The sequence below is a fragment of the Onychostoma macrolepis genome, chromosome 19 (assembly GCF_012432095.1).
Source record: "Onychostoma macrolepis isolate SWU-2019 chromosome 19, ASM1243209v1, whole genome shotgun sequence".
NCBI classification, from domain to species: Eukaryota; Metazoa; Chordata; class Actinopteri; order Cypriniformes; family Cyprinidae; genus Onychostoma; species Onychostoma macrolepis.
In genome coordinates this window covers 16,450,640-16,478,593 of record NC_081173.1, presented here as the reverse complement: position 1 = coordinate 16,478,593, position 27,954 = coordinate 16,450,640, and the positions used below count along the sequence as shown (strand labels likewise).

General features: G+C 38.1%; 1 protein-coding gene across 5 annotated transcripts in view; it reads left to right on the top strand.

The window, feature by feature from the left end:
- LOC131525486 (electrogenic aspartate/glutamate antiporter SLC25A13, mitochondrial) overlaps positions 1–27,954 on the top strand; it is a 40,151-nt gene that overhangs the window by 10,985 nt on the left and 1,212 nt on the right. For all 5 annotated transcript variants that reach the window (XM_058753155.1, XM_058753156.1, XM_058753153.1 and 2 more), the window contains 12 exons: positions 255–401; positions 1,457–1,595; positions 5,015–5,108; positions 5,871–5,955; positions 8,557–8,641; positions 10,192–10,350; positions 11,802–11,854; positions 14,986–15,066; positions 18,656–18,796; positions 22,143–22,281; positions 24,292–24,450; positions 25,711–25,801. In XM_058753155.1, the coding sequence (XP_058609138.1) occupies positions 255–401; positions 1,457–1,595; positions 5,015–5,108; positions 5,871–5,955; positions 8,557–8,641; positions 10,192–10,350; positions 11,802–11,854; positions 14,986–15,066; positions 18,656–18,796; positions 22,143–22,281; positions 24,292–24,450; positions 25,711–25,801 (1,373 nt within the window). The remainder of the gene's footprint in view (positions 1–254; positions 402–1,456; positions 1,596–5,014; positions 5,109–5,870; positions 5,956–8,556; positions 8,642–10,191; positions 10,351–11,801; positions 11,855–14,985; positions 15,067–18,655; positions 18,797–22,142; positions 22,282–24,291; positions 24,451–25,710; positions 25,802–27,954) is intronic.

The following is a 27,954-nucleotide window of genomic DNA, read 5'->3' as shown; positions in this document are numbered from 1 at the left end:
GATCAATGCACAAAATTCATTTTATCATTATATTTACTTATATATCATCTGCAGCTGCTTTTACCATTCAAAGAAATGCTTTACATTTGCATTTTTACTTAATTAAGGCCAGCTGTACATAATGGATCACATGCATAAAATCACATGCATGTAATATATCTGTGTTTTTTTTTTTCCCCAGTACAAATCACTCCAATTCAGCATTCTGTAAACTACCAGCATGCACAGACTGATTGACATGTATTGTGTTGCAGGAGATGCAGCTAGAACATGCCAGACAGGCTTTTATGCAAAGAGACAAGGCCAAGACAGGCACCATTACCGCTCTGGACTTCAGGGACATCATGGTGACCATCAGACCCCACATGCTTACACCATTTGTGGAGGAATCCTTAGTTGCAGTGAGTTTGTTTATTTTTATTTATATTTGAGCTATTTCAGCCAGTGGTTGCACTGTATGACAGTTTTGTGATAGACTTTTGTTTCACGTAAACCACTGGGAGATATTTATTTGCTAGGTGTATGTGTGTGTAAGCGGTCTGTTTTATACACACTCGGTGGAGTCTGTCATTTTCTCCACGGTTTGTGCCTCATAAACCTTGGGATTCTAGGAGATGTTTGTAAACACACAATTTTGAGGCCATTAGAAATAAATTAAAGACAATACGCTCGTCAGACCCAGTCTATACACTCAATCCTCTAATTTAGATGCCTTGCAAAACAAGACAGGAGGTGTAAACATTTTATCCCATCTACATAAAGGTTTATACTTTTTATGGGCAGGTTTATGCAGGGATTTTACAAATGACATCTTGGTTAAGGAAACTTCAGAGCAGGTCTGATTTTTTTGTGGCTTCAGGTAGACACCACCATTTCTGCAAAGCACACAGCGCCATCTAGTGAGAGACAATCTGCTCTCGCTTTTCTTTCCAATCTCTCCCAGGCCTGAAGAAAACTACACAAGCACTGTTTTAGCCAAACTAGACTTCGTCTAGTCTCTGAAATCACTGGATATGTTTGAAAAATGTTACATTTCATAAATGCTTATTATTTTAGCGTAAATGAAATAAGTCACTGGCTAGTTTTCTTTTTCTTATCCCCATTTTCTTTTGCTAGCAGAGTGGCAAAGGGAGTTTTTACACCAAGAATTCTGTCAGATGCTATTTAAAGATTTACCTCATGTTAGTTTTCCACTTTATATGTCCCTCTTCTCATAAAACAGCTTAATTAAAAATGGCCCTCGAGCTTGAATCCCTCTGAAATTACCAGTGTGCCTCTCTGTGAAACACATGTATTTATTTAGCGCTCTGTGGGGTGGAAGTGCTAAAGATGTCGCCGCACTGTAGCTTGATTAATGTTTGGCACTCCATAGAATTCTCAGCTATTTATCACCTCTGTCCCTCGTAAAAGGATGTCTTCGTTCAAATGTCTGTGTGTGCGTCTGCCAATTTTGCAGGCGGCCGGTGGCAGTACGTCACATCAGGTCAGCTTTTCCTACTTTAATGGCTTCAACTCTCTGCTAAACAACATGGAGCTCATTAGGAAGATCTACACCACCCTGGCAGGCAACCGCAAAGATGTGGAAGTTACTAAAGGTTAGTAGTGTTTTTGTTTTAGTCCTGTCTTGTTTTGACTTTGTCCTGCCTCCCCTGATTAGGCTGACTTTATGTGCCTCAAAAGCACAAAAAACTACCCACAATGCATTGCTGGAGATATCATAGTTTGCTTTTAATGTGTATGTGTTTGTTGGGGCAGTATAATTACTTGTATTTTATAATGTCTGTAATTTAATACACACACACACACACACACACACACATAATTATAGTATTGAAATATATTTAGAAATTTTCTTATTTAATTTTTTGTTACTCTACGAATTCTTTTTAAAATTTTAAACAGTTAAATGTCTTACATATGTTGTTGTGCACTTTTTAAAATGCTATGTTCATATAATGTATGTAATTTAATATAAATAAATATGTAATTGTATCTTACTCAAATTCTTTCAATTTTCAAAACCAATCCAGTTTTTGTTACTCTGTCAAGTTCTTATGTTTTTTTTTTTTTTTTTTAATTTTCAATTTTCAATTTTACATATTTCTTACATATGTTGTCATCCACTTTAAAAAAATAAATTATATATATACTTATAAAATATGTGTTAAATAATAGATTTTGCTTGATAATAGATATTTTGGAAAATTCTTTTACAATTTTACATATTTCCTACATCATTCCTTACATAATAAAATAGTTAATAATTAAATGTTAAATTGCTGATTTTGTTACTCACTCAGGCTCTTTTAATTATTATTTTAATTATATATATATATATATATATATATGAAGAGTTCATTTGCAAAAACAGATAACTCTGTTTTTAACAATTCTCAGAATTCATGTTTTAAAAAAAAAAAACTAACACAATTAAACAAAATAAAAACATGTTAAAAAACGGAGTTAACTGTTTTTGCAAATAAACTCTTCACATATATATATATATATATATATAATTTTTTACAGTTTTGCATAATTCAAGTGTAATATTACTATTGTAATAAGTTATGTTTAGCTCATTAGAGGATGATAAATAACTTTGAAAAACCTGCCAATATCCCACATCAAGGAGGGCTTTTAAAACAAGGCCCCCAAAACCTTAAAAAACCCTTGGTCTTTGTCTCCCTGGCCAACTGCTGACCTGTGAAACAGCCCTCATAGTCTGGCTGCAATGGAGCTCTACGTCTTGGACACACACTCTTGCTGTACACACCCAGCCTGCGATGCTATCAGCCCTGTGGAGACCGGGGCCAGGGGTGGGGAGGCTACATTTACCGCTGCTGTTCCCACATAGGCTGTAGGCCGCCATCGGGCTCCGCTGGGACCTGTGCGTGCGAATTTCCATGTCTACTTCTCTTGTTGACCCACAGCTGATTGGTTCCGTATGTTTTGAGCGGTATGCCGAAGCATAGTTTCGTCATTGCAACAGCAATCGTTTGCCACCTAGGGAAAATAGGGAACACATCACCCCGCACAATAGAAAAAAAGAGCTTGCAAATGTATAAAAACATTTAATGTGGATCATCTTACTGCTTTTCTGGTCATTCATCACTTCCGATCACGACCGCGTGATTTCAGAGTTACTTTTCCGCTGTGATACTTCAAAGTCCATTTAAGTTTTTGTAGAATCAAATATGATTTTTGGCAGGTCGAATGCTCTTGGCGGCATGTTCCTCACACTTATCAGTAGCTGGTGTTTGTTTTTGGAGGGAGCTGAAGAGACGGATGCCCTGCGTGATCTTTGATTGTAGCGTTCTTCACACTTCACAGCGTGTTTAAGGCCGGGGTAAGCTGAGCTGGCCTTGATTCAATAGGCCTCTGTGTAAGAACACTTGCTGCCTTTTTCAGGCTAGTCACTCTATACCAGTGCAGTGGGAATCCCACTATTAACCGGCCTGTGTTCGTTCTGCTCATTACCACTCTGCACTTAACCTACACAACCAACTGATATCCAGTACAAGCCCGGACTCAATGATTTACTAAATATTTGAATTCATTAGGTAGGGATCACTCAGTGACACTGAAATATATTTAGCTTGTAATACTCTATGAACAAAACTTCACAGTGACTTTTATTTTAATAAAAGATGGCGCAAGGCGTTGTACATTGATGTACGTTGATATACGTTGATGTAACTGAATTCCTCCATGAAGAGCTCTTCTACAAGGATGTTAGTGAAGGCCACTTTGAGGAAGTAATTTTACTGTTTTTACAATCATGTGATTCTGAGCAGCATTCATGCATTTTGAAGTAATTTGAGATCTTACCTCAACTGTTATTGTGCACCTAAGGATTACTTGTGGAAAATATTTTTAAACATGTATTTGCTTAGTTTTAAAAAACACCACAGAAATTGGAATTGAATTGAATTGAATTAATGACACAAATAGGCAATATTTGATGTGAAAGATTAATTGTAACAGCTATAATTGGGAATTTTCCCCTATTGTTTTCAATGTAACATTCTAATTAAAAATAAAGTGGCAGGGACATATAGGCTGTATGTACGCTGAAAATGACCTTGCTACCAGCTAGATAAAAATAATTGCAAAAAATGACTGATGAAAGCTCTGAGAAAAGGTTTTGTCATATATTTTAAAGTGTGGCTTAAAGGAATAGTTCATCCCAAAATGAAAATCAACTATTCACCCTCATGTCGTTCCAAACCAGTATGAGTTTCTTTCTTGTGTTGAACATAAAAGAAGATATTTTGAAGAATGCTGGTAATCAAACGATTGATTGTCCCCATTGACTTCCATAGTATTTCTTTCCCTACTATGGAAGTCAATGGACGGCCAACAACTGTTTGGTTCTTCAAAATATAATCTTTTGTGTTCAACATATAAAAGAAACTTATACAGCTTTGGAACAACATGAGTGAGTAAATGATGACAGAATTTTCCTTTTTGGGGTGAACTATTCCTTTAAGTGGCCAAATTCGCTACAGTTGAAAAGTTTGGGATCAGATTTGTTTTTTTGTTTGTTTGTTTGTTTGTTTATTTTTTATTTATTTTTTTAGAAATGTATACTTTTATTCAACAAAAATGCATTAAATTGATTAAAATTAACAGTAAAGCCTTTTACATTGTTATAAAAAAAAAAAGCTATTTTAAATAAACGCTTTTGAACTTTCTATTCATCAAAGAATCCTGAAAGAAATGTTTCGCAGTTTCCATTAAAAAAATTGATAATAATCAGAAATGTTTTATGAGCATCAAATCAGCATATTAGAATGATTTCTGAAGGATCATGTGACACTGAGCTTTGCCATCATAGGAATAAATTACACTTTAAAATTATATATTAAAATGGAAAACTTACTTTAGTAAGCATAAATGACAAAACTTTGGAATAGGCCACTGTGTGTCTTTGTGAAACAAGCTTGTTGATTACTACTGTATAAATTACATTTTAGCAGTAATTAATTGATTCTGTATTTTCCCTGTTTTGTAGAGGAGTTCATCATTGCTGCCCAGAGGTTTGGCCAGGTGACCCCTATGGAAGTGGACATCCTGTTCCAGCTGGCTGACCTGTCTGAGCCGAGAGGGTGAGTCACCATGGCAACAGGGCCCTGCTGAATCATCGTCTGAGAGCCTCTCCCCATCAAGAGGAGGGTTCGAGGCTCAGCCATAACATACTTCAGCTCAGCCTGTGTTTCAGAGCCCTCTAGCCACTCTCGCCATCTAAAAACAGCATTGTTTGACTCTTCTGTAATTATATGTGAAAACTTTTCTGGTCTCTCTATTCTGAGTCTTGTTCTGGCAATTGCATAGTCGATGATACATGACTCTTCCTATTATTGTACAGCGGGAGGTTTTGAACACGGTCCAGCTTGTTCTAACTTTCCTGCAGCATGTAGCAGCACACATGTTTCCACACTACTGTAACTGCTGCAAAAAGTTCTTACCAGAACAGTAATGAGCTTGGAAGTATATTTACAAAATATCTGCTCTGAGCCATAGAGCAGTGTAATCATGGTGAGTTAAAGCCCTCTTTCCAAAACCAAAGATATCACATGAACATTTTTGAAGAGTCAGATGCCACGACCTATGAACTGACTCATGACACTACTGGGTACGCAGGCAAATGGTAATCAGAATTTGGTTTTTGGACGTTATTATTTCTTTGCAATGTGATACTGCAATTACCTTCCTCACTTTGAGTCAAGATGTTGGAGGTTTTTACTTGTGAGGGTTCACTATACCAAGTTTCCTCAAACATCTTTGAGATGTTGTGCTCTGAAAAGGCAGAAAAAAGGAATCTGTTGAACTATTTATTTATATCTGCCCATGTTTTTGGTTTTTTACAGGCGTGTTGGTTTAGTTGACATTGAGATGATTGCACCTCTGGAGGAGGGAGCTCTTCCTTACAACCTTGCCGAGATTCAAAGACAGGTAACCCTCAGAAACTCAAAGTATAAACTTGTCTTAAAAGATTATAGTGATTGGTATAAACTGGGCCTTGGTCCACTAACTTTTGGGACACTGTGACTCAGTTCTGAGGTTGTGCATTAAAACCGTTATACTATTGTGCTACTTCATTGTAGTTGGTAAAAAGTACAGTTTTCTTGCATTTTTTAAGACAAACAGATAACACATGCATAATTACATTCAGACAAAACCAAAATGTAATAAATCAAAGCCACTAAACACATGCAATATAAATTTATACAGTGAACATACAGTATGATTTTGAAAAAATGTCATAATGACAGTCTCTACCAAGACTGCTTTTATTTGATCAAAGATACATAAAAAAATACAATTTAAACTCTTTTCTTGTTTTAATATAATTTTAATTAATTGATTTATTAATTTCAATTTGATCATTTATTCATGCGATGAAAAAGCTGAATTTTCATCATCATTTCTCCAGTCTTTAGTGTCAAATGATTCTTCAGAAATCATTCTAAAATGCGATTTGCTGCTCAAGAAACATTTTTTATTGTCAAAGTACAAAGCAGTTGTGCTGTTTAATATTTTTGTGGAAACTGTTACGCTTTCTTCAGGTTTTTCAGGACGAATAGAAAGTTTAAAAGAAGAGCATTCATTTGAAATACAAATCTTTTGTAACATTATAAATGTCTTACTGTCACTTTTGATCAATTTAATGCACCCTTGCTGAATAAAAGTATTTATTTCATCATCATCATCAAAAAAAATACAAATTCTTAGTGACAGCAAACTTTGGAACAGTAGTGTATAAATTAATAAATAAATAATAACATGAGATGCATAGAAGATCATTTAAAAAAATCTCTTAAAAACAGAATAAGGCATTTTCTTCATGCATTTACAGTACTCATTTTCTGAGAATTTGAGACAATTAGTAAGACATGACAGAATTTTTTGATGAATTAATGTAGTGGAATTGATCGTAAATAGTTATCTAAATGCGACACTTTTACTCATATTGATGTTATTGGTTCACTCATTTTTAATGTCTCGGTTGCTAAAGTTAAAGATATCTTTTGAGAACTTGTGTTTATAAGTAAGTGCATCATTTCCAGCCCCTCTGGATTTTTCCGTCAGCTACTGCTGAGCTCTCGTCTTCGCTTTGACCAGAGCAGCGAAAGAAGAGAATATCTGAATCTGTCATCAGCACACAGATCACACATATAAAAAGCTGTAAATGAAACGCAAGCCCAGCAGTCAAGGAAACTTATCAACGTCTGATGGTGAGATGAGGGGAAATGAAAACAGACAGAAAGGCTTGAAGACTCTACAGGGAAAAGAAAGAGAGTGTGTCTGTGCCTAGATATTCCCTCTTTGTTTTATCAGAAGTTCTGCCTCCAAACACATTGAGGGCTGAGTTATTCCTTCGTGCAGGGCCGTACGAAGCGGGGGCCCGGGACAGAGACGCCAGTCCCACCACAATGAGCTGCTTTGGGCTGTGGTCTGGCCTTATGGGCTGCTGGCCAGCTCTCTCTCACCGCTCCCCCCAACACAGTTCATCCCACACCCTTAACCCCTCAGTGAGTCTGGCGGGGGGCAGGGGGGGGGCACAGTTACCTTGAGGTTCCTGACAGGTGGTCTCGGGTAGGCAGAGTGACTGTATCTCCGGCGGGGAATGCGGCATGGGACGCTTGGATGGTTCTGGCTGGCCTTATTTCTTGCTCTCTCTCTAACTGTGGGGCTACGGCCGTGGCTAGAGCGCTGATTGAACCCAGTTGATTGTGGTTTCTGCTTGTCTCGACTAACACTATGATAAAAGTAGCATTTCTCATTATCTAGGGATGTTGGATCAAACTAAATTAAGTATTTTATTATGTTGTAAAATCCTAATGTTTTTCTCAGTAATTAAACTAACAGAAAGCAGAATGAAATTATGTCAGTGTTTAGTCAAAAGTTTCTACATACGCATTCTTTCTTTTATTTTCCACGTTCATTTTAGAATAATAGTAAATTAATTGAAAGTAAAATAAAACAAATGTGAGTGGAAATGTTAAATGCAACCTTGGGTTTCTCAAAGGCTTTTTTTTTTTTTACCTAAACAGATTGGAATTGGATAATCAAAACAAACTGACTTGTAAAAGGCCACAGAAGACACACTTTGCTTTTGATAACAGCTTTTACTTTATTTATATGCTATATATTATTTATAAGCTATATATTCTATTCTATTCTATTCTCTCTTAATGTTTTTTTTTTTTTAAATGTTCTATTTTTATATATTTAAATGTTTTCAGCATCATTACTCCAGTTGTCAGTGTCACATAATCATTCTGATATGCTGATTTGGTGCTCAAGTAACATTTCTTATATCAGTGTTGCAAAAATTATATTATATTACATTATATTAAAATGTTCTGTTTTTCTGTTCTATTCTGTTATTAAAGTAGTCTGAGAAAAAAGCCATTCTTTGCTTTTGATAACAGCTTTGCAACTTTTTATTCATAATCTAAATACCATTTATATGACTGATAACTATACAGTTTTAAAGAGCATAATGGTGGCAGTTCTGATTCTCTTGTCTTGTATTTTCTCTGTCCACAGCAGTCTGGTGGGGATGTGTCTCGCTCCGTTCTGGTTCAGGCTGCCGAGTCGGCGTACAGGTTCGCCCTGGGCTCTGTGGCTGGAGGTGAGTGAGTCACAGATCATTGTGCACCACTCCTTTACCTGAGCCTTGCACCAGCAGCAGCCCCTCCTCCACACGAGAGATAGCAGGACTGGACAAAAAGAAAACAAAGCCTTCTATTGCCTTCTTAGGGGGCTATTTCTCCAGATTAATGAGGTTATGCACCATGGGAACCTACTGGGTAGATTCTTTTTTTACCTGTCAGTGATCAGAGGTGTGTGTGTGTGTGTGTGTTGGACTGTGTGTACGTAAGGAGGTGGTGCTTGGCCCTGTGTTTGGCTCCAGTCTGGCTCTCTCAGAGGAGACAAGGTAATAAGGAGGTAGTGCAGGGCGACTCACTCTTTAATTAAGCCTGTCGGTGCTGTATCCCCTTTGTGTCCACCCCAAAGTTGTCAGATAAGAATTGACTGATGTTTTCTTCCAAAATATCCTGACTTTCTTTCCGTTCATTCTTTTTTGTTGTTGTTTGATGTGTCCTGCATCAATGTGTCCCCCCCATGTGTCCTTCATCAGCCTGCACATCTCTTTCAAAAGAATAGTTCACCCAAAAATGAAAATTTGCTGAAAATGTATTCACTCTCAGGGTATCCAAGATGTGGATGAGTTTGTTTCTTCATAGGAAGAGATTTGGAGAGCATTACATCACTTGCTCACCAATGGATCCTCTGCAGTGAATGGGTGCCATCATAATGAGAGTCCAAACAGCTTATAAAAACATCACAATAATCCACAAGTAATTAATCAATGTCTTGTAAAGATTTTTTAAGAAATCTGTAATTCATAATAACACTTCCTCCAGTGAAAACTCTGTTTCCTTTTGTCCTCTCACATCAAAATTAAATTAAATTAAATTAAAGTTTATTTGTATAGTGCTTTTCACGATACAAATCGTTGCAAAGCAGCTTTATTCTGTTAACAGCAATGATTATGTTGCAATCAAACTTATAGCAAAATATGGTAGTTCTATGTGTTGTTGCAGGGTTTGCATCATCTGAGGTCCTCTGAGGGCTTGGCATCATCTCTTCTCAGGTGTTCGGTCATCTCAGATCTTTTAAGGGTTGGATCCAGACTGAAGCTTGAGTAAAATCCACCGACATATTTGTTTAGAACTGTTTTAGACTGTTATCTCATGTAAGCGGTGCTTGATCTGTGCATATTTCTCTCCTGTCTCAGATGAGATGAGAAAGCAAGAAGATGAATCTTAATCTTAATGATGAATTTGTTTAGTACTAACACACAGATTTTCACTTCACAAGATATTAATCGATGAACTGGAGTCGTGTGGATTACTTGTGGTTTATTGTGATGTTTTTATCAGCTGTTTAGACTCTCATTCTGACGGCACCCATTCACTGCAGATGATCCATTGGTAAGTGATGCAATGCTGAATTTCTCCAAATCCGTTCTGATGATGAAACAAACTCATCTACATCTCAGATGGCCTGAGAGTGAATACATTTTTTACAAATAAAAATTTTTGGGTGGACTATTCCTTGTACAGTCTTTCTATTCCATATCGTACATAGTTTTAAACAAATTTCCTCTCATGACAGCCGTGGGTGCCACTGCCGTGTACCCTATTGACCTGGTGAAGACCCGCATGCAGAACCAGCGTTCTTCAGGTTCCTTTATGGACGAGCTGATGTACAAGAACAGCTTTGACTGTTTCAAGAAGGTCGTACGCTACGAGGGCTTCTTCGGCCTCTACAGAGGTCAGTGGCTTCATGCAGCCAGGTCATCGGTGACGCACCAACAAAAAGCGTTTTCATGAAAGCCAGGGGCAGGTCATCTTCCCTCTGACCTTACCTGCTTTGAAGAGATTAAGTCTACCTTTGCTGCTTGAGGGGACAATGTGCAGAGCATGAAAGGGCACATACCAGCACAGGAACTTAACAATGAAGAACATGAATGCTCTACGCAGTCAATGGCGCCCAGATAATGAGTATCTGCTCTGCTTTTAGAGCTGGAACATGAGTTTTTAAAGCGTTCTGTGAGGTCACAGATTCAAATTGTGATTGCAAGGTGCAATTGCCATGTGACCTCCATTGAGAACACTAACTACTGGTATTTGTCAATCATAAAGCTGACAAAAGAGAGGCTGAGATCTTCATCACCCGTGTAGAATTATAACAGGGGGATGGTATGAAAAATCGGTACTCTTTTTAGCAGAGCATATCAGCCCTTTATGACAGAGAGCACTATATTTGAAGTGAGCACTAAGTGCTTTTGTTTTACATATAAATAGTTTAGTTTTTAAACAAGGAAGTGGGCAGTTCAGGCTTTTAGCAAATGCATAAAAAAATACTTTAAAGACCAACACAAAGTTTATTGTACATTTAGTACACGATTGCCATTCTCCTGATCTTGATGTGAAATGGCAGATTATTGAGCCACATGATTTTGAATGCAACTTCAAAAAAAGTTATGTTTGATAATTAGGTTAAACTATAATTGTAGGTAAAAAGAAAATGTATTTTTATTTTAAACAATCTTTAGTGTATTTTTCAGCATTTCCTATCAGATCCCTTAATGCAGAGCATTTTTACTATTAATCGAGACACAAATTTGCTCAGGCAAAGTCACGCTGATTGTTTATTGACAAAGTAGATGTTCAGAAATTGGTAAAGACAACAGCCGATGATGTCACTATCCTGGCAAACACAAAACAATCAGCAGCATGCAAGAACAATAATTGTTTATGGGGATTGCAACGGATGATTAAGTTTGAAAAATATTTGTTTCTAATTCATCTGCTTGTATATAAACACGAATGCACTCCGTAGGCAATGCTTGCAGGAAATGTTTGTATTCATCTTGCTGTGTGGCCTATTTACACTCGTATACAATGCCCACATTACTGCGCTTGTTTGTTACTGCCGGGGGTGGGTCATCACTTTTAAATCAGATTATTTCGTTTATTTTTGTCTAAGCCAGAAATCTGCGTTGTAATTGAGAGCTGTGTAAACTTTGGTTAAGGCTGTTTTTAAAGGGAAAAAGAGTTTGTAGTACTGTTAAGTTTCCAATATTTAAACACTCCACATCAATAGTGTTCATTAGTGTGTGGATGATAGGGAATTGGAGGCAGCATTGCAGCTTTTATATTGAGGAAAGTCGTGCTTCCCTTACCCCTGTCTTTTTTAATCAACTTGTTTTCTAATTATAGGCCTCGTACCGCAGCTTCTGGGCGTGGCTCCCGAGAAAGCCATAAAGCTTACAGTAAGTGCTCTGCCTTCACCACATCAGCGTGGCCTCTTAAAACCAAAGCCCTTAACTCCTCAGAAATACACCCTTCTGTTTCTCCCGCCCGGCTGCTGCCTGACTTCAGTGCCTCGCCTTAGCCCCTTGAAAAAGAAGTGAATCTGTTTTCTGTTTGATCCCTTGTCAAAGCAGTGTGCATTCTTGCATTCTTGACTTGGGCATCAGCATGCTCACTTATACTTTATTTCCCACAACTGTGGCTTTTAATCTCACAATCACGACTTTGTATCTCACAGTGACTTCTTTGTCACATATGCAGCTTTGCTTTGTGATTTTCTTAGAATTATAACTTTATATTTTACACTTGTGAATTTATATCTCATAATTGTGGCTTTTTATCCAAAATTGTAACTACTGTATATCTCATAATTGTGGCTTTTTATCCAAAATTGTAACTACTGTATATCTCAAAATTTTGACTTTTTATATATCGCTTTATATCTGAAAAATTGCAACTTAATATATCTCAAAATTGTGAGTTTATCTCACAGTTGCCACTTTATATCTCAAAATTGCAACTTAATATGTCTATATTTATGTAATCAGACTTAATATCTCAAAATTCTGACCTGATATCTCACAGTTGAGATGCAATTGCCACTTTAAATTCCAAAATTTCAACTTAAAATCTAAAAATTGCAACTACGGTATATAGCTCAAAATCCTGACTTGACATCTCACCAGTTGACTTTGTATCTCAAAATTTTTTACTTCATAATCGTGGCTTTACCTCACAGTTGTCACTATATATCTCAAAATTGCAACTTAAAGGGGACCTAACACACACAGTTTCACCCAATCTCATGTTAATCTTGAGTACCTATAAAGTAGTATTGCACCCTTCATATCTCCAAAGAGTCTTTAGTTTTATCATTTATAAAAGAAAAATACAGCTTTACGGTTCTCTCCAAAAACAGCTGAACTCCTGGAGGCGTGCCGTGGGTGGAGCTAAAGGGTGACGAGCACTTGAGTGCCGATTGACAACAAAACACAGACATTTGATGCCATTTCACTTACTGCCTGCAGTTCCGAATCATAACTGGGATATTTTATAGCTGGGACTGCTCCATCTTTTAGTATCAAACGATGTGCAAATACAGTGTTGAGCTGGGCCTTGTTTATAAAACGTTCGTCAACAAACACACTTGCAAAACTCTGTTGCTGCCCTGGAAAAACAAACTGCATCCACTGTTTACGTAACGCTGGTTTCTTTGGGAAGCTGAACAAGGTTATCTTTTCCTCATAACCAAAAACACACTTCTTTTGAGACATTCTTCCCAAGCAAGTCCTGTGAAGCGTGTTGATGGGCACGCTCTCGCTCTGGTCGATGTGTGCACGGGCACGCTCTTCCGGGAGAAATGCCCATATAAGGAGTTCCACCCTTCATGACGTCATGAAAAAAATTCCCGAAACTTGTACGAAACAAGGAGTGTATTTGACACAGAAATTCTCCGTTCTACATCCAAGTCGTTTTTTAAAACTTTGGCCAGGTTTAGCATGAAAATCCAACTCTTTAACAGTGTAAATAACTCAACATGCACGAAATAGCATTAGATGTGCCCCCCCTTTAATATATATCTGTCAGACTTTATATCTCAAAATTCTGACCTGTTATCTCGCAGTTGTGACAAAATTGCCACTTTATATTCCAAAATTTCAACTTTAGATCTAAAAATGGCAACTACGGTATATAGCTCAAAACCATGACACGGGGCGCTATTTTAACGATCCAAACGCAAGGTCTAAAGCGCAAGGCGCAGGTGCACTTAGGGCGTGTCCGAATCCACTTCTGCTAGTTTAACTACAGGAAAAACAGTGCATGGTCTAAAAGGGTTGTCCCTATTCTCTTAATGAATAATGGGTGTGTTTTGGGTATAATGTGCAATAAATCAATCAGAGTCTCATCTCCCATTCCCAGCCAGTCATGGCGTATTCGCTATTTACACGGCGGAATTTGCAAGAGCAAAGGCTGAACGCGTCTCCAGAGCGGAAACAGAATGTGCGAGCAAATAGGTAGCCTCATTCTGATACATGCAATGACTATCCATTATGGCTTGTAGGCATTTTTATATTTATGCAGCCTACACAATAATATTCTTTTACATTGTAATTCTTAAATTTTTAATATTTGACATGTTTGTGTGCTGCTGCGCATCCCTGTGTGTGTGTAATAAGCAGAGTGTACGCTCGTTGTGGACCCGCCTATAGGTGCATATTACTAACGTGCCCTTTAAATAACCAAAAAAAAAAGACCAGATTTTATTTGGTCAATGGCGCGGCCTATTTCAGTTGCCTCAAAATAGCAACGCGCCAACAATGCGCCTGAACACACCTCGTTTTCAGACCAGCATGCGCATGGGCACACAAATGGGCGCAAATGCATTTGCTATTTAAACAACGTGGCCCAGGACGTGAAAATGAGAACTGCGTCGGGCTGAAACTAGCAAAAAACAGCCGCATTGCGCCGGGTGTATGATAGGGCCCTCGATATCTCACCAGCTGACTTTATATCTTAAAATTGCAACTTCAAATAAAAATTGCAACATTATTTTTCACAGTTGTGACTTTCTCACAGCTGGCACTTTATATTTCAAAATTGACTTTTGATCATCAAAACTTTATAACTCAAAATTGTGAATTTATATCTCACAGCTGCGATTTTATATATTACAATTGTGATTTCAGTATATCACAATAATGACAATTTCTTGTAATTGTGACTAGTATGTATCAGTTGTTTTTTTGTTTTTTTTTATTCTGAGGCACAATAGGCTTCCATAGGAAAATCTTAGGAATGCACAAAAAACCTTATAAAGTCTTATTCACTGACCACCTGCAATCCAGTTTAAATGGGTACTACTGTTTAGTGCAGACTGCTATAGCTGTGACCATTTAAATTAAGTAACTTTTGCACATTTTCTTAAGTGAATTGGTTGCTAAAAAAATCCCAGTACAACATGCAAGAGCCATTTGAATTCTGAAAAGATTTGCAGAGCTTTTTGCAGAATTCTGTAGGTGCTAAATCTAAAAAAAGTTCTTTTCCTCCAAGAAACTATAGATATCTGATGCTACATTGTTTTTTTCCACAGGTGAATGACTTTGTGAGAGGAAAGACTATGCAAAAAGACGGCAGAGTTCCTTTACCTGCTGAAATCATGGCTGGCGGATGTGTGAGTAGCTTTATTCTTTGATACGCAAACATATAATCCATACATCACGCAGTAACAGTACACTGACAATAAGGAGTTTAGTTTTGAATGTCAGTGGGCTTTGAGGTCTAAGCCTTGGCCTGAGGGAACACTTCTCTCCTTTTGTGAGGTGATTGAAAAGACACTTCAGCCCCATCAGTGTTTAAAAACATGTATAAAACACTTCTCTCCTGTCATCTCACCTCTAAATCATAGTCTACTGCTGCCCCTCACAAGCATTAACAGGGAATCACTTACCCTTTTCATTAGAAGCGTAAAGGTGAAACTGACATTATTAATACATTGTTTACATATGCTTCAGTTCATTCTTGTCTGAACTGTATGAAAGCGAATACCTTCAGTTCGGATTTCAGAAAGCAGTAGCCTTCCTGTTTGTGTCGTACTGAAACCTGTCAAAACCAGACCCTGCTTCTTCATGTCTGCCCTGACCCAGGTCGTTGAAAGACCCTCTTTCATATGACAGTGATCGCTAAAACATTTCTACACATGTGGGTTTCCATTTAAAAGTGTCACAGATTCTTAGATGATTGCGAGTCTCGATTATACCAACACGAGTGCATTTAGCCCACAAGATCTCGGCTCTGAGATTTGAAAAGAGATGGCTACAGAAACATCAGGTTGGTTGCAGATGAAGTCAGCTCAGAAAGGGAGCTTGTGCCACGGAGATGTGTTTTTCCTCTTCTGATTTCTCTGACAGCTCCTTTCATCCCAGCCCGAATCCCCGATGTTTGGCCTGGCAGGATCTGCTCCCTTTCTCACGTCTGTACACGCGCCGCTCGCTCAAAGCCGTGTTTATTGACACTGCAGCCACGGCAAATCAAATCTATTTATTTGGTTTGAGAGGGAAAAGACTAGACTGCTGATTTGCACACCGTGAATGTTCCTGTCTAATGTTCCTGTCTGAGGGAGGAGAGTAAAAATTACAGAAAACGAGAGGGGGGAAAAGCAAGAGATGGTGAGGGTTATGGAACTGCGGTGATTAAAATTTCAAATTTTTTATTTTTTTTTTACGTTTCAAGCTCATCTCTTCTCACATTGCAGCCTCTGAATTAGGCCCTTGACAGCTGCCAAGAGTTGATCATTTGGTAAGAACAGCACGCTTCGCTGGCCGACGAGTTGGCCGGATTCTTATCTGGTTGTTGCTGGCCTTCATTTGAGGGCTGGGTTACTCAAAATACTTGCTTAGCCAACGTAAAGTGCCATAGAGAGCGGGGAAAAACCGTGGTGTACATACAGTGACGCTTTGTTCATTTGTGGTGCGAGTTGTAAAGCTATGTAATTTAGCTTGTCCGTTGTTTCACAGCATTTGTAAAGGTTTGTTAGTCTGTTGCAAAACTTTTTTTTATCGCAGTGGTCTCATTTCTACACTCGTGTAATCCCATTTAAGTGCGAGGAATGTGAACGAGTATTAATGAAGGGAGTCTAATGTTTGTGTCTGGCGGTGAGCTATTGTTTTTAGAAGACTGTAGCGTTTTGTGTGTGTGTGATGCTTACGTGCTCAGTCTTCAGTTGCGCTCATCTCACCAGTAGAGAGTGTATTAGGTATCTTCCCCCCCTCAAACACGCACACACGCTCTCAGTGCCTCTGGGGATTACCTTGCCTTGTAATTACCACCGAATTATCGAGCCGACGCTGGCTCACTCTGCACTCAAATCGCATTTCTTGCAGTCACGTTGCAGCGCGTGCTTCCCGCTCTTTAAACTGCCTCTCCGCCAGAGGTGATTGATCTGTTGTCTCCATCTTACCGATGTTCTTGTTTGCTTTTTGCTTGTTCTCTTTGTGTAACTTTTTAAATATCCAATTAGTACCCAATTAATGCGGCTAATAGCCTGGCCCTCTCCTTAGTGCATTGTTCCTTGCCAAAACAAGGGGGAAAAAAAAGATTGCTTTCAGCCCTGATGCCATAATTAACCATAAAAGATTACTTTCCACATAAATAAGTGGCATTTTCCATGAATAGGGTATGAAATAGGATGTGAAACTCGTAACGTCTTTTTCTTTTTTTTTTTTTTTTTTAATAATTGTTCAGTGAAAGGAAGTGCTTAACCTTTAGAAAATGTTGATTTGTGACTTGTGGAATTTGGCAATTTTTCTAGAAATAAACATTAATTAAACAAAAATTAAATAGACAGCTTTTGCTTTTGAGAACTGTTTCCCATAATTAATCCAAAAAAATAATTGTCTTACATAATTTGAGTAACAGGGTTTAGGAGTGAGCTTTATGCAATCAACACTACAATTTGTGTAAAAATTGAGAATATGAGATTATTTATCAATATAATCTGCTCATTATGTTGTAGAAAAGATCCAAGTAATGTTACCATTTAGGTGTCACAAATTAAAGGAATATTATATAAATTTTTTAACTGGTGAATTTTTTTCCGTCACGGCGTTGTGTGCAAGTCAGCTAAATGTTAAGTTTTTAGTATATGAAATTCAAACCTTTTTTTTTTTCACTGTGATGAAAATGAAATATTTTAATTGTTAGATTTAATACAGGAGGTTATTTTGATAGATCATTATAGATAATAGTTTATCTAATACTTAAAAAAAATATATAATTGGACACCAGAATTAACCATATTCATGAAATGTGCCAACTATTAAGTTGGAGCTGTGAGTTCTGAAAGGTAGGAACCCCTTTTTGAATGTCTGAGCTGTAATTTCCTCTGGAAGGAAAGTGCAGGTCTTTGTGGTCCATCCTATTTAAAGTACACCTTCAATGAGATGATAATGATCTTTATTTTTAAATATGCTGCCTCGTACTCAATGGGATTTTTAAATGCGCATACTTGTGAGATTCGAGACCAATTTACCAGATTCCCGTAAGACGCCCCGTACGTTAATATCTCTGAAAGAATAGAGGAATAAAATCAACAACAAACAAACAGTAAGGCCCTTCTGTATTCAAAAGGAGGGCTGAGGGAAGGGGAAGAAATCCATGGAAACTGATTTCCATCTAATTACACTGCTCTGTTTTTCTGCGTGCAGCCTCAGTAACTAGGAGCAACAGGAAAGATAGGGCACGGAGGCGGCAAGCGGCCAGCCTCTTTGGCGAGACATGTTTAAATGCTTCTGTTGCAGCCTCAGATGCCGTCACGTCAAAGCCGAACCGTTTCAAAGAGCTCAGAAGAACCTGTTCCAACCTGCAGATGCTTTTTATCTGCTTCACAAGTACAAGGTTGGAGACATGAGGTTGTTTTTTTTGAGAGGCCCCCAGGGGCCTGCGTTCTTTGTGATGTTTCAGGCACCGTCTGTCTTTGGCAGGTATAACCTCCTCCTACAAAGAGTGACAATAGCACAATCATTCTTAGGTCCTGGTTAAAGGCATTGTCCTCTTATGACATGAATATCATGTTACTTTCCTCTTGTCATTTTTGTTTTTTCACTTTGAGTTCTTCAGAACATATTTACAACTGTAATAAACTTATCTCAGATGATCTGTACTTGCGTTCAGCAAAGCTTTTTTTAACATTCCCTTTGCACTCACAAACATGATTGCTCATGAAGCTCTGTGAAAACCTGTGTGCTTGTGTTGTTGATCTTCAGGCTGGGGGATCTCAGGTGATCTTCACAAACCCTCTGGAGATTGTAAAGATCCGACTGCAGGTGGCAGGAGAAATCACCACAGGGCCACGCGTCAGCGCTCTCTCTGTCATCCGTGACCTGGGTTTCTTCGGTCTGTACAAGGTATGTTACATTCACACAAAACAACCTGAAACCTAATTCACATATGTCAGATACATCTGCTCTGTGCTTATAGTACAGTATGTACTTCACTGGTCTATACTAAAACAATATAAGAGTACTGGGAAATATTACCCCATATAAAACTGTTGCAGGAGTGTTTTCATGCAAATTGTCAGAATATGGCGAAATTCAGTGTTCATTGCATTTATTGGCTATTTATATTTATTTTAAGAATTTAACAAAATAAAGTAAAAAAAAAAAACTTACTTTTATTCAGCAAGGATGCATCAAATTGATCAAAAGTGACAATGAAGACACATATAATGTTATTCAATATACAGTATAACGCCATTTCAAATAAATGCTGTTCTTTCTATTCATCAAAGAATCCTGAAAGAAATGTGACACATTTTCCACAAAAAAGATTAAGCAGCACAACTGTTTTTAACATTGATAATAATAGGAAATGTTTCTTGAGCACCAAATCATCATATTCGAATGATTTCCGGAGGATCATGTGACACTAAAGACTGGATGGCAGTCAAAAATTCAGCTCATTTTAAATGTATTGAAATAGAAATCAACTTTTTAAAATAAATTACACACTATTACTATTTTTGCTGTATTTTTGATCAAATAAATGTAGCCTTGGTGAGCATAAGAAAAATAGTTCAAAAACATTTAAAAATTATATTTGTATTGATGTCATGAGCAAAAAATGCCAAAAAACATGCATGCTTAATCTTAATGTCTATGTGCATACTATCTATCCTAAAAATATTTAGGACTAAGCCTTTTAATTACATTTAGTATAGTGTTTGTATATTTGTATATAAGTGTTTATATATTTCACATCTCCTTCACTAACCCTCCAAAATACGGTCTGACCCACCTTGCGCCACACTAAAGACCTAGAAGAGCATCCTCAGCTCTCTAGCGCCTCCCACCTGTGGATTGACTCCCTGCACTCCCTCTTATATCCCTGAGTGCCTCAGTCATGCTCCACATTCTCCAGCAAGTCTCATACACACCCACCCACATACACCATCAGGTCTCAATCCACCCCCTGCGGTCTGCTGTAGCAGTCGGACCAGGTAGCACCAGCCTCTCAGAACCGTGAATGCCCAGTGGCTCCCTGAGTGCAGCTTTTGTGTCCTGTTTTCCCCATGAGACTCAGCAGCGCTGCAGGAGAAGATCTCCAGTTATTCTGCTGCTGCCGAATGCATCTGAGCAGGGATGCAGGGCTGAATTCCTGAGGCTTGGAGAGCAGGAGGTTGCGGAGAGCGAGTGTTTTGGTGTAAACAACGTTGTGGGGACTGCCATGATGGCGTTGGGTCGTATCTCATCCAGTGGCTGTGTTCTCTGACATTTTATGGACAGCTGGAGAGAGATGAATGAGGCGTGTTCACCTCTGCGTAGGTGTTATGCACGGTGCTAATTACATGTAGACACTTGATGTTGGTTTATGCTGTAATAATAACTGAATGTTCACTACTTCGAGACAGTAGAGAGGAGAGGAAATAATGGGAAAGAGAGGAGAATCTAAAGTTTAAATGCTTTAAAAAAGTGTGTGTGTGTGTGTGTGTATATGACACAAGTTGCACTCAAACCCACTTCGTCCATTCAAGCACCATGGCTCAATGTGTCAAAGCATGTAAATAAATAAATATATATATTTATTCATTCATTCATTCATTCATTCAAAAGTTTGGGGTCAGTAACTTTTTTGGCTTTAATTGTCACCAAGACTGCATTTGAAACTGTGATATTATGAAATATTATTACTATTTAAATTTTATTACAATTTACAATTGAAATTTCAACAACCATTACTCCAGTCTTCAGTGATACTTGATCCTTCAGAAACCATTCAAATATGCTAATTTGGTGCTTTTTTTATTATTATTATCAATATCGGAAAAAGTTTTTCTCCTTAATATTTTTGTGGAAGCTGACATGGTTTTTTTTCAAGATTCTTGAATGAACAGAAAGTTCAAAGGAACAGAATTTATTTGAAATAAAAGTCTTTGTAAAATGTCTTGACTGTCATTTGACTGTTAAAAAAAAACAAATACTGACCTCAAACCTCCTTTAAACAATAGTGTTTCTATCGTATCTGTTGTATCAAACCCAGCCTTTTGTTTCCCATATTGTCTTTTAAGTATCAATACCTCATGTACAGTTTCGATATCACTCAGTAGATTACAGTAGAATGTGCTTCACTTATCAGTTAATCACATGGCTGGTCACTTGAAAAAAAACCTGCGCTCCTGTCGTCTGGCCGAGGCAGGTAAGTCTCCAGGGCTCACCTGTCAGCCTGTCGTGGGAAAGGAGCCTTTATTTCAGAGTCATGGTCGGGGGGGTTCGCTACCATACACAACAGCCTGTGTGTGTGTAAGAATGTTGAATCCGGTGCCTCCCCTCCATCTGTGTCTCTCCTGAGCCGCGCGGACAATGTGCTTTGAGTGCAGGAGACGCGCTGCAGCCTGCTTCTCTCAGACGTCCTGGCTCCTCAGGGTCCGGCCCAGGCACAGAGCTGTCTTTGTCAGCCTAATTACCCTGCCTCTCCCCTTCTGCCGCTGCAGGGCCTCCACCACCACTCCCTGCCCGTGCTCTAAACCGAAGACACACACTTCATATCACATTTAGACACACACACCTGCGAGTGTGCTGTTGTCGAGTTATCATGCGCACTGAGGGCCAGTGGATCCAGATGTTCCCACATTAACGCAACCCTCACCTCCGGCACTCCGGGCTCTGCCAAAGCAGATGAGCCAGGCCTGGTCTTTTGGACGCAGGGGTGATTTTTATCTGCTTTCGCAGCAGGCAGTCTGCCCTGGCCCGCAGGACAGCACAAAGATCGCTTTAGGAAAGAGATACCTCGGCTATCTGCGCTACCTGTGTACACACTGCAGATTAACCTTGCGAGTTTAATGAAGCCTGTCTAAAGCGCACTTCAGCCGGGCTTTAAAGCGTTCTGCTGAGAGGAAAATCTCTCTGTTTCTCCACTCCTGGCTGCTCGCCAGCGTGCTAAAGACGAGGAAAGCGAATCTCGTTGAAGGTACGGCTTTGTTTACGGTGACAGATGCAGGAATAGGCTCCGCGGCCATTCTTGCGAGGAAAAAAAACGCCATAGCAAATGTTTATTTGAAGTGACAAGTCAGAAACGGCACAAAACAGACTCATTCCACAGGGCTGACATTAACACACCATAAACCGAACTCCCAGAATACCTCACATTGCGACGCTTCTGCGGTCCTCAAATGAAAAAGGTCTCTGTAATACACCTCATGCAATATTAACGTCTTGGATTTTGTCATAACGTGTCCATCTTCTCGGCCCCCAGGGTGCAAAAGCCTGTTTCCTGAGAGACATCCCCTTCTCGGCCATCTACTTCCCCTGCTACGCACACACCAAGGCGGCCCTGACTGATGAAGACGGGCGAGTGGGACCTGGCAGGCTTTTGCTGGCAGGGGCGCTGGCGGGTAAGCCACCACGCACTCTCCGGTAGCCGCCTGCCACCGCTGGCTCCATTGTGGTTGGCCGTAATTAGAGTGCTCAGTGATTTAGGCTGTGTTTTGAAGTGCAGCGCGCCTGCCAAGGGTCGGATATTTTCCACTGTTTAATATATAGGGCCTGGAAGTTTGTGCTTTGAGCTTTGAGAGTGTTAAAATAGGAAAAAAAAATATCTCAAAGTCCCAAAGTAGCCATACTGCAGGAGCAATAAACACATCCTACAATACTGGCATGACCAGGCCAACACATCCAAGATCTGACTTGCAATATTTTTACAAGTCTCTCTTTCCTCGTCACGTATAACATACGATCCAGATCTGATGTTGTTTTTAATATTTTACTCTTGTGGTTCATCTTTAAGAAAACATTGTTGAAAAGACGACGTCTTTAGCCAAGCCAGTATGGTTTGGAATGTACGTGAAAGAGAATTAATATTTATTTCTAATCCTTTTTGCCTTTTTAGATTTACTGCTTCTTGACTTGAGCATGATATGAGATTGAAAAGCCATACATGGTCAGAGAGAGCTTAGCATTCCTGTCTTCCCCAATGTTTTATATCTGTCAGATGGTTTAAAGCACGTTTTTATGGTTAGGTATGCTCTTATGGCATGTATCACTCAGTTTACCATTTATCAGCAATTCGAGCTTCAAGGCAATTAGTGATTTACAGTCAGTTCGGGAAATTTAATTACACGCTTAGTTTGTGTGCCATTATTGGTGAGGCAGGCGGACTTCTGGGGCATTGACCAACATACAGTACAGTTGGATTTTTTTCCCTTTCTCATGCCTGTTGTTGAGGAAAAGGATGTATGTATTAGATTTTTAATGTAGTATTTATTTCGCTATAAAGCCCCGTTCACACCAAGAACGATAACTATAAAGATAACGACAAAAATATAGCTCTAAAACTAGCAGAGTTCACACGACAGCTATAACGATAAAGGCATGGAGAAATGATATCGTTGGAATCACTTTTAGAACAGTTTTTTCCAGCTGATGAACGATACAAACATTCACACCCAATCAGAATCGGATGTTGCTATAACAAGCTCGAGAATTTAAAGCAGCAGACGAGTGTGCGCTTAGAATAAATAGACGATATTGTCCGCTAGTGTGGACGCTAATATTGTTATATTTATAGTTATCTTTATAGTTATCGTTCTTGGTGTGAACAGGGCTTAATTATATATCTGTAATCTTTAATTTCATATATTTCAGAGTTTTTTAATTTGAGCATTTTAAGCCTGCCCAAGTTAATGCGCTATCTGGTGTCATTTAAAATTGTTTAACATTCAATTTAATTTCATGAAAATGTTTCATTTTAGATTTTGCTAATGATAGTAACACTGATACAGACAGGACTAAAATGTAAAATGTTTTTCTAAAGATATTTTTTTGTTCTTTGTGCTTAATAATGAAGGTTTTATCCATCAGAGCAGGTCAACAGAGAGAAAGGCTTGTAATTATTCAGATGAAAGTATTTTATTTAGATGTTAAAATAAAGGTCTTGAACGTGCGGTGGAGTCGGCGTGCTGGTGGTGTGACTGCTCAGGCTAAATGCTATCGCTGATTTAGGCTATTAAGAGCTGAATTGGTGCCTCAGTGGCCTTTGTGCCGGACAGCGTGGGACAAGGCTTATGCCAGCCTCATTATTAAGCATTGTCTGGAACTTTAAATAAAAAAGGATGCATACCATTTGATAAATGGTGCTTTCCGCTTGAGATATTTATAATATTTGATAAAATAGGCTTTCGGTATTTATTAGATGGAACTAATTCACGGCACGCTGTGCATTAATCATAGATGGAGTCGCAGAGTTTACATACGCTGATGTTTCAATCCTGGCCTGAAAACTGAATTCAGTTATATTCATGGATCTGTTATATTCAAATATAATATCTCAATCCTTGAAGTCATTACTTCAGTGTTCTAATGAATTCAGATCAGACTCTTTATTGACATGTGTGACTTCTCTTTAGGCATGCCTGCCGCATCCCTGGTGACCCCTGCTGATGTTATCAAGACCCGGTTACAAGTGGCTGCCCGTGCAGGCCAGACCACGTACAATGGACTCATTGACTGTTTCTGGAAGATTCTTCAGGAGGAAGGGCCTCGTGCCTTCTGGAAAGGAGCTGGAGGTATATCTCGTAGACGTACCTGAAACTAGTCACGCTAATGTTTTTTGCTACAAATGATTTTGCAGTCGACCTTATATTTTAAAGGGTTACTCCACCCCAAAATGAAAATTTTGTCATTAATCACTTACCCCCATGTCGTTCCAAACCCTAGCTTCGTTAGTCTTCGGAACACAATTTAAGATATTTTGGATGAAAACCGGGAGGCTTGTGACTGTCCCATTGACCGCCAAACAATTAACACTGTCAAGGCCCAGAAAAGTATGAAAAACATCGTCAGAATAGTCCAACTGCCATCAGTGGTTCAACCGTAACATTATGAAGCTACGAGAATATTTTTTGTACGCAAAAATAAATAAATAAATAAATTGTCTCCTCTGTGTAAGCGTAGCGCCATTTTGGAGAGTATCCGCTGGATGCAAACTGCGTACGCTGTTCTGTGTCAACCGCGCCACATGGATACGCTTTCTATGTTTGTTTACGCTTTGATTTGAACAAAAACAGCACATTCTAATTGTTGAATAAAGTCTTTATTTTTGTTTTACTACCACTACCACATGACTTCAAAAGACTTGAAATATAGTGCAACTATTGTATGGACAACTTTTGTTTCTTTTTAATGATGATTTTTAAAAAAATAGTTTTTGGAGCTTGGGAGCCTCACCTCCAGTTATAGACCACTCTGGACTTTCTGCGATTGTTTTGAGGAAATTGGGATAAAATTTCTCCTGAGCCAGGTTTACAAAACATTCTTAATAATACAATTCTTCTTAAATGTTTTGAATATTTATGTTGATTATTTTATGTTCAAAAAACATTTCTTAAGAATGTTCATATCTTTTTTTCTTAAGACTGTTCCACAAAAATCATGAGCAAGCTTGTAGTGACAAAAATATTATTAGGCAGATCTTAAGTAGATCAGCAAGGCTTACAGTCTAACACCAAAGCCTGTCATTGTCTTTAAAAAAATATGTTTTTAAGAAAATATTCAAGAAATCATTCTTAAGAAAATATTTGTGAATTATCATATATATAATCATTTGCAGGCAGTGCAAAAAGCCTTTATGGTGTTTTTTTGTATTGAGTGTTAGAAAAAATGATTTTCATGGTTGTTGCACCAGGTTTGGATCAGCAATAGGGTGAACAAAATTTTGAGTGAATAATGTGTATTAGCACTACTCCATAACCATCTCCTAAGTATTTTTTAATAAATGTAGAATCTATACAGACTGCTTTTTAATGTTTGTATTTTTTCTTCCTCAGCACGTGTGTTTCGCTCCTCGCCTCAGTTTGGAGTGACTCTAGTGACCTATGAGCTCCTGCAGAGGTGGTTCTACATAGACTTCGGTGGACAGTAAGACTCTTACACCTCCTAAAACTTTGAAATAGTTTAGTAACACTTTCTTTAGAATACTTTCTTCCATTAGGAAAAAAGCTCTGGGCCACGTAGTGTGATTGTGAAGAGCACTGAAATGTCAGATGCCCTGAAATTTCATTAATAGCTGTTTAGAGAGGGCTTGCTTTGTAGCAAAGACTCTCATTCGAACGAGCACTTTGTTACAGCTGAGGCAGGAAGGCCTAATTACAACACAAGAAAGCGTTGAACGCCTGGACTGAAAGCTGTTTGCCGTGGCATCTTTATCTCTCCTGCTGAAGCGAAAACACCCTCGCTTTATGATTTAGAAAGGGTCAGCTGACTCACTGAAGCCTGGAGGTGACATTTCTAGAAATGCTCTTCCATAGCCACATGGCTCCATGTGTCCAAGTGATTTGAGGTGGGGAGAATTGCTTTGACTGGAGTCTGTTCCAGTTCTGGACAGAATGACCTTATTTTCCCGTGGAATATTGTGCTGTCCTCAAACCCAGAAACCACAGGCGCATATAAAAGAACATGGTATATATACAAACCTGTGTGTGGATTTGTTTTTATACCTGTTTATATATTGATTCATGTGGCTCAGTTAGCACTTTAATAAATACGTGCTGTCATATCGAAAAGTGTACTGGAGATAAACAGCCTGACTGAATCGTGAAAACGAGAATATTTTCCTTTCAAGTTGTGGAACACAAAATAAATGAACAGAGCGGTTTCTTGCCTTTTTCCAAACCTTTCCATTTAGGATACAGACTGTATTTTAGGACATTTTATGACATCAGTTTAAATGAAGTCATACAGTCATGTAGCTCAGATCTGAAGCTTTTATGTGAAAAAGAAACTGTATGACCAAGGATGCATTATTATTGATATTCCAGCTGATACTGATAATTACTTTCATGTTATGACTGTTAACTGATGGCCAATATAATAAATATATTTGTTAAAGAATACATCTTTATATATGTATGTGTGTATATGTATATGTGTATATGACCAAAAATATCGGCACCCTTGGTAAATATAATCAAAGAAGGCTGTGAAAATTAATCTGCATTGTTAATCCTTTTGATCTGTTATTAAAAAAATTAGCAAAAACCTAAAGGTAAAAATAAATGCATATTACAAGACAAAAAAATGAAAGTGTTTTTTGACCTTGCATGCATGTCAACCTGTTGTTGGGGACTCCCAACACCAAAAAAAATAACCTTTCATAACCCATAATATGGGCACTTTAATTATTGCCTTGATGGTGTTAATGGGACTTTTCTTAAAGCCACTTCACTAATTTGTGAAGCTCAATTATCTTTTGCTGCACATCAGACATATATTCTTTGGTTTTTCTCATTGTGATGGATGATTTAAGAGAATTTGGTCTTTGTTTTCCCTCCTATTTATATTTCTGTGAAACAGGAAGCCATGGCTGGATAATTTCATGTTCATAATCACCCTGGAGTGCTCAAAATTGTGAATATGAATGGGAATATACTTTATTTCTAGGGGTGCCAATAACTGTGTCCAACGTGTATTAGAGAAAAACATTTATTTCATAATATTTCCCCCCATTTTAAATTCTTATTATCAAATGAAAGGTTAGATTTTTGTGAATTTTTTAAATAAAAGATTAACAATGCAGATTACTTTTCACAGCCTCCTTTGATCATATTTACCAAGGGTGCCGATATTTTTGGCCACAACTGTATATGTGTGTGTGTGTGTGTGTGTGAAAGTTGCAATATGCTTTTTGACATCTGCTATAAATAAAAGTATAATGTTTCAATTAGGAAAATAAAATAAAAATATTGTACTGTTTAAAAATATGCTTATTATAATAGTGAAGGCAAAGCTGAATTTTCAGCATCATTACTCCAGTCTTCAGTGTCACATGATCCTTCAGAAATCATTCTAATATTATGATTTGCTGTTTAAGAAACATCTGCTATTATTATCAATGCTGAAAAGTTAAGCTGCTTCATATATGTGCGGAAACCCTTAATATTTATTTCTTCTTACTGACCCCAAACATTTGTAGTGTATGTAAAAAATCATTTGCCTGGGACAGTGATATGGGACAGTCAAATATAGTTATTATACAAAAACTATTTGCATGCCACAATTGAGCAGTCAGAATC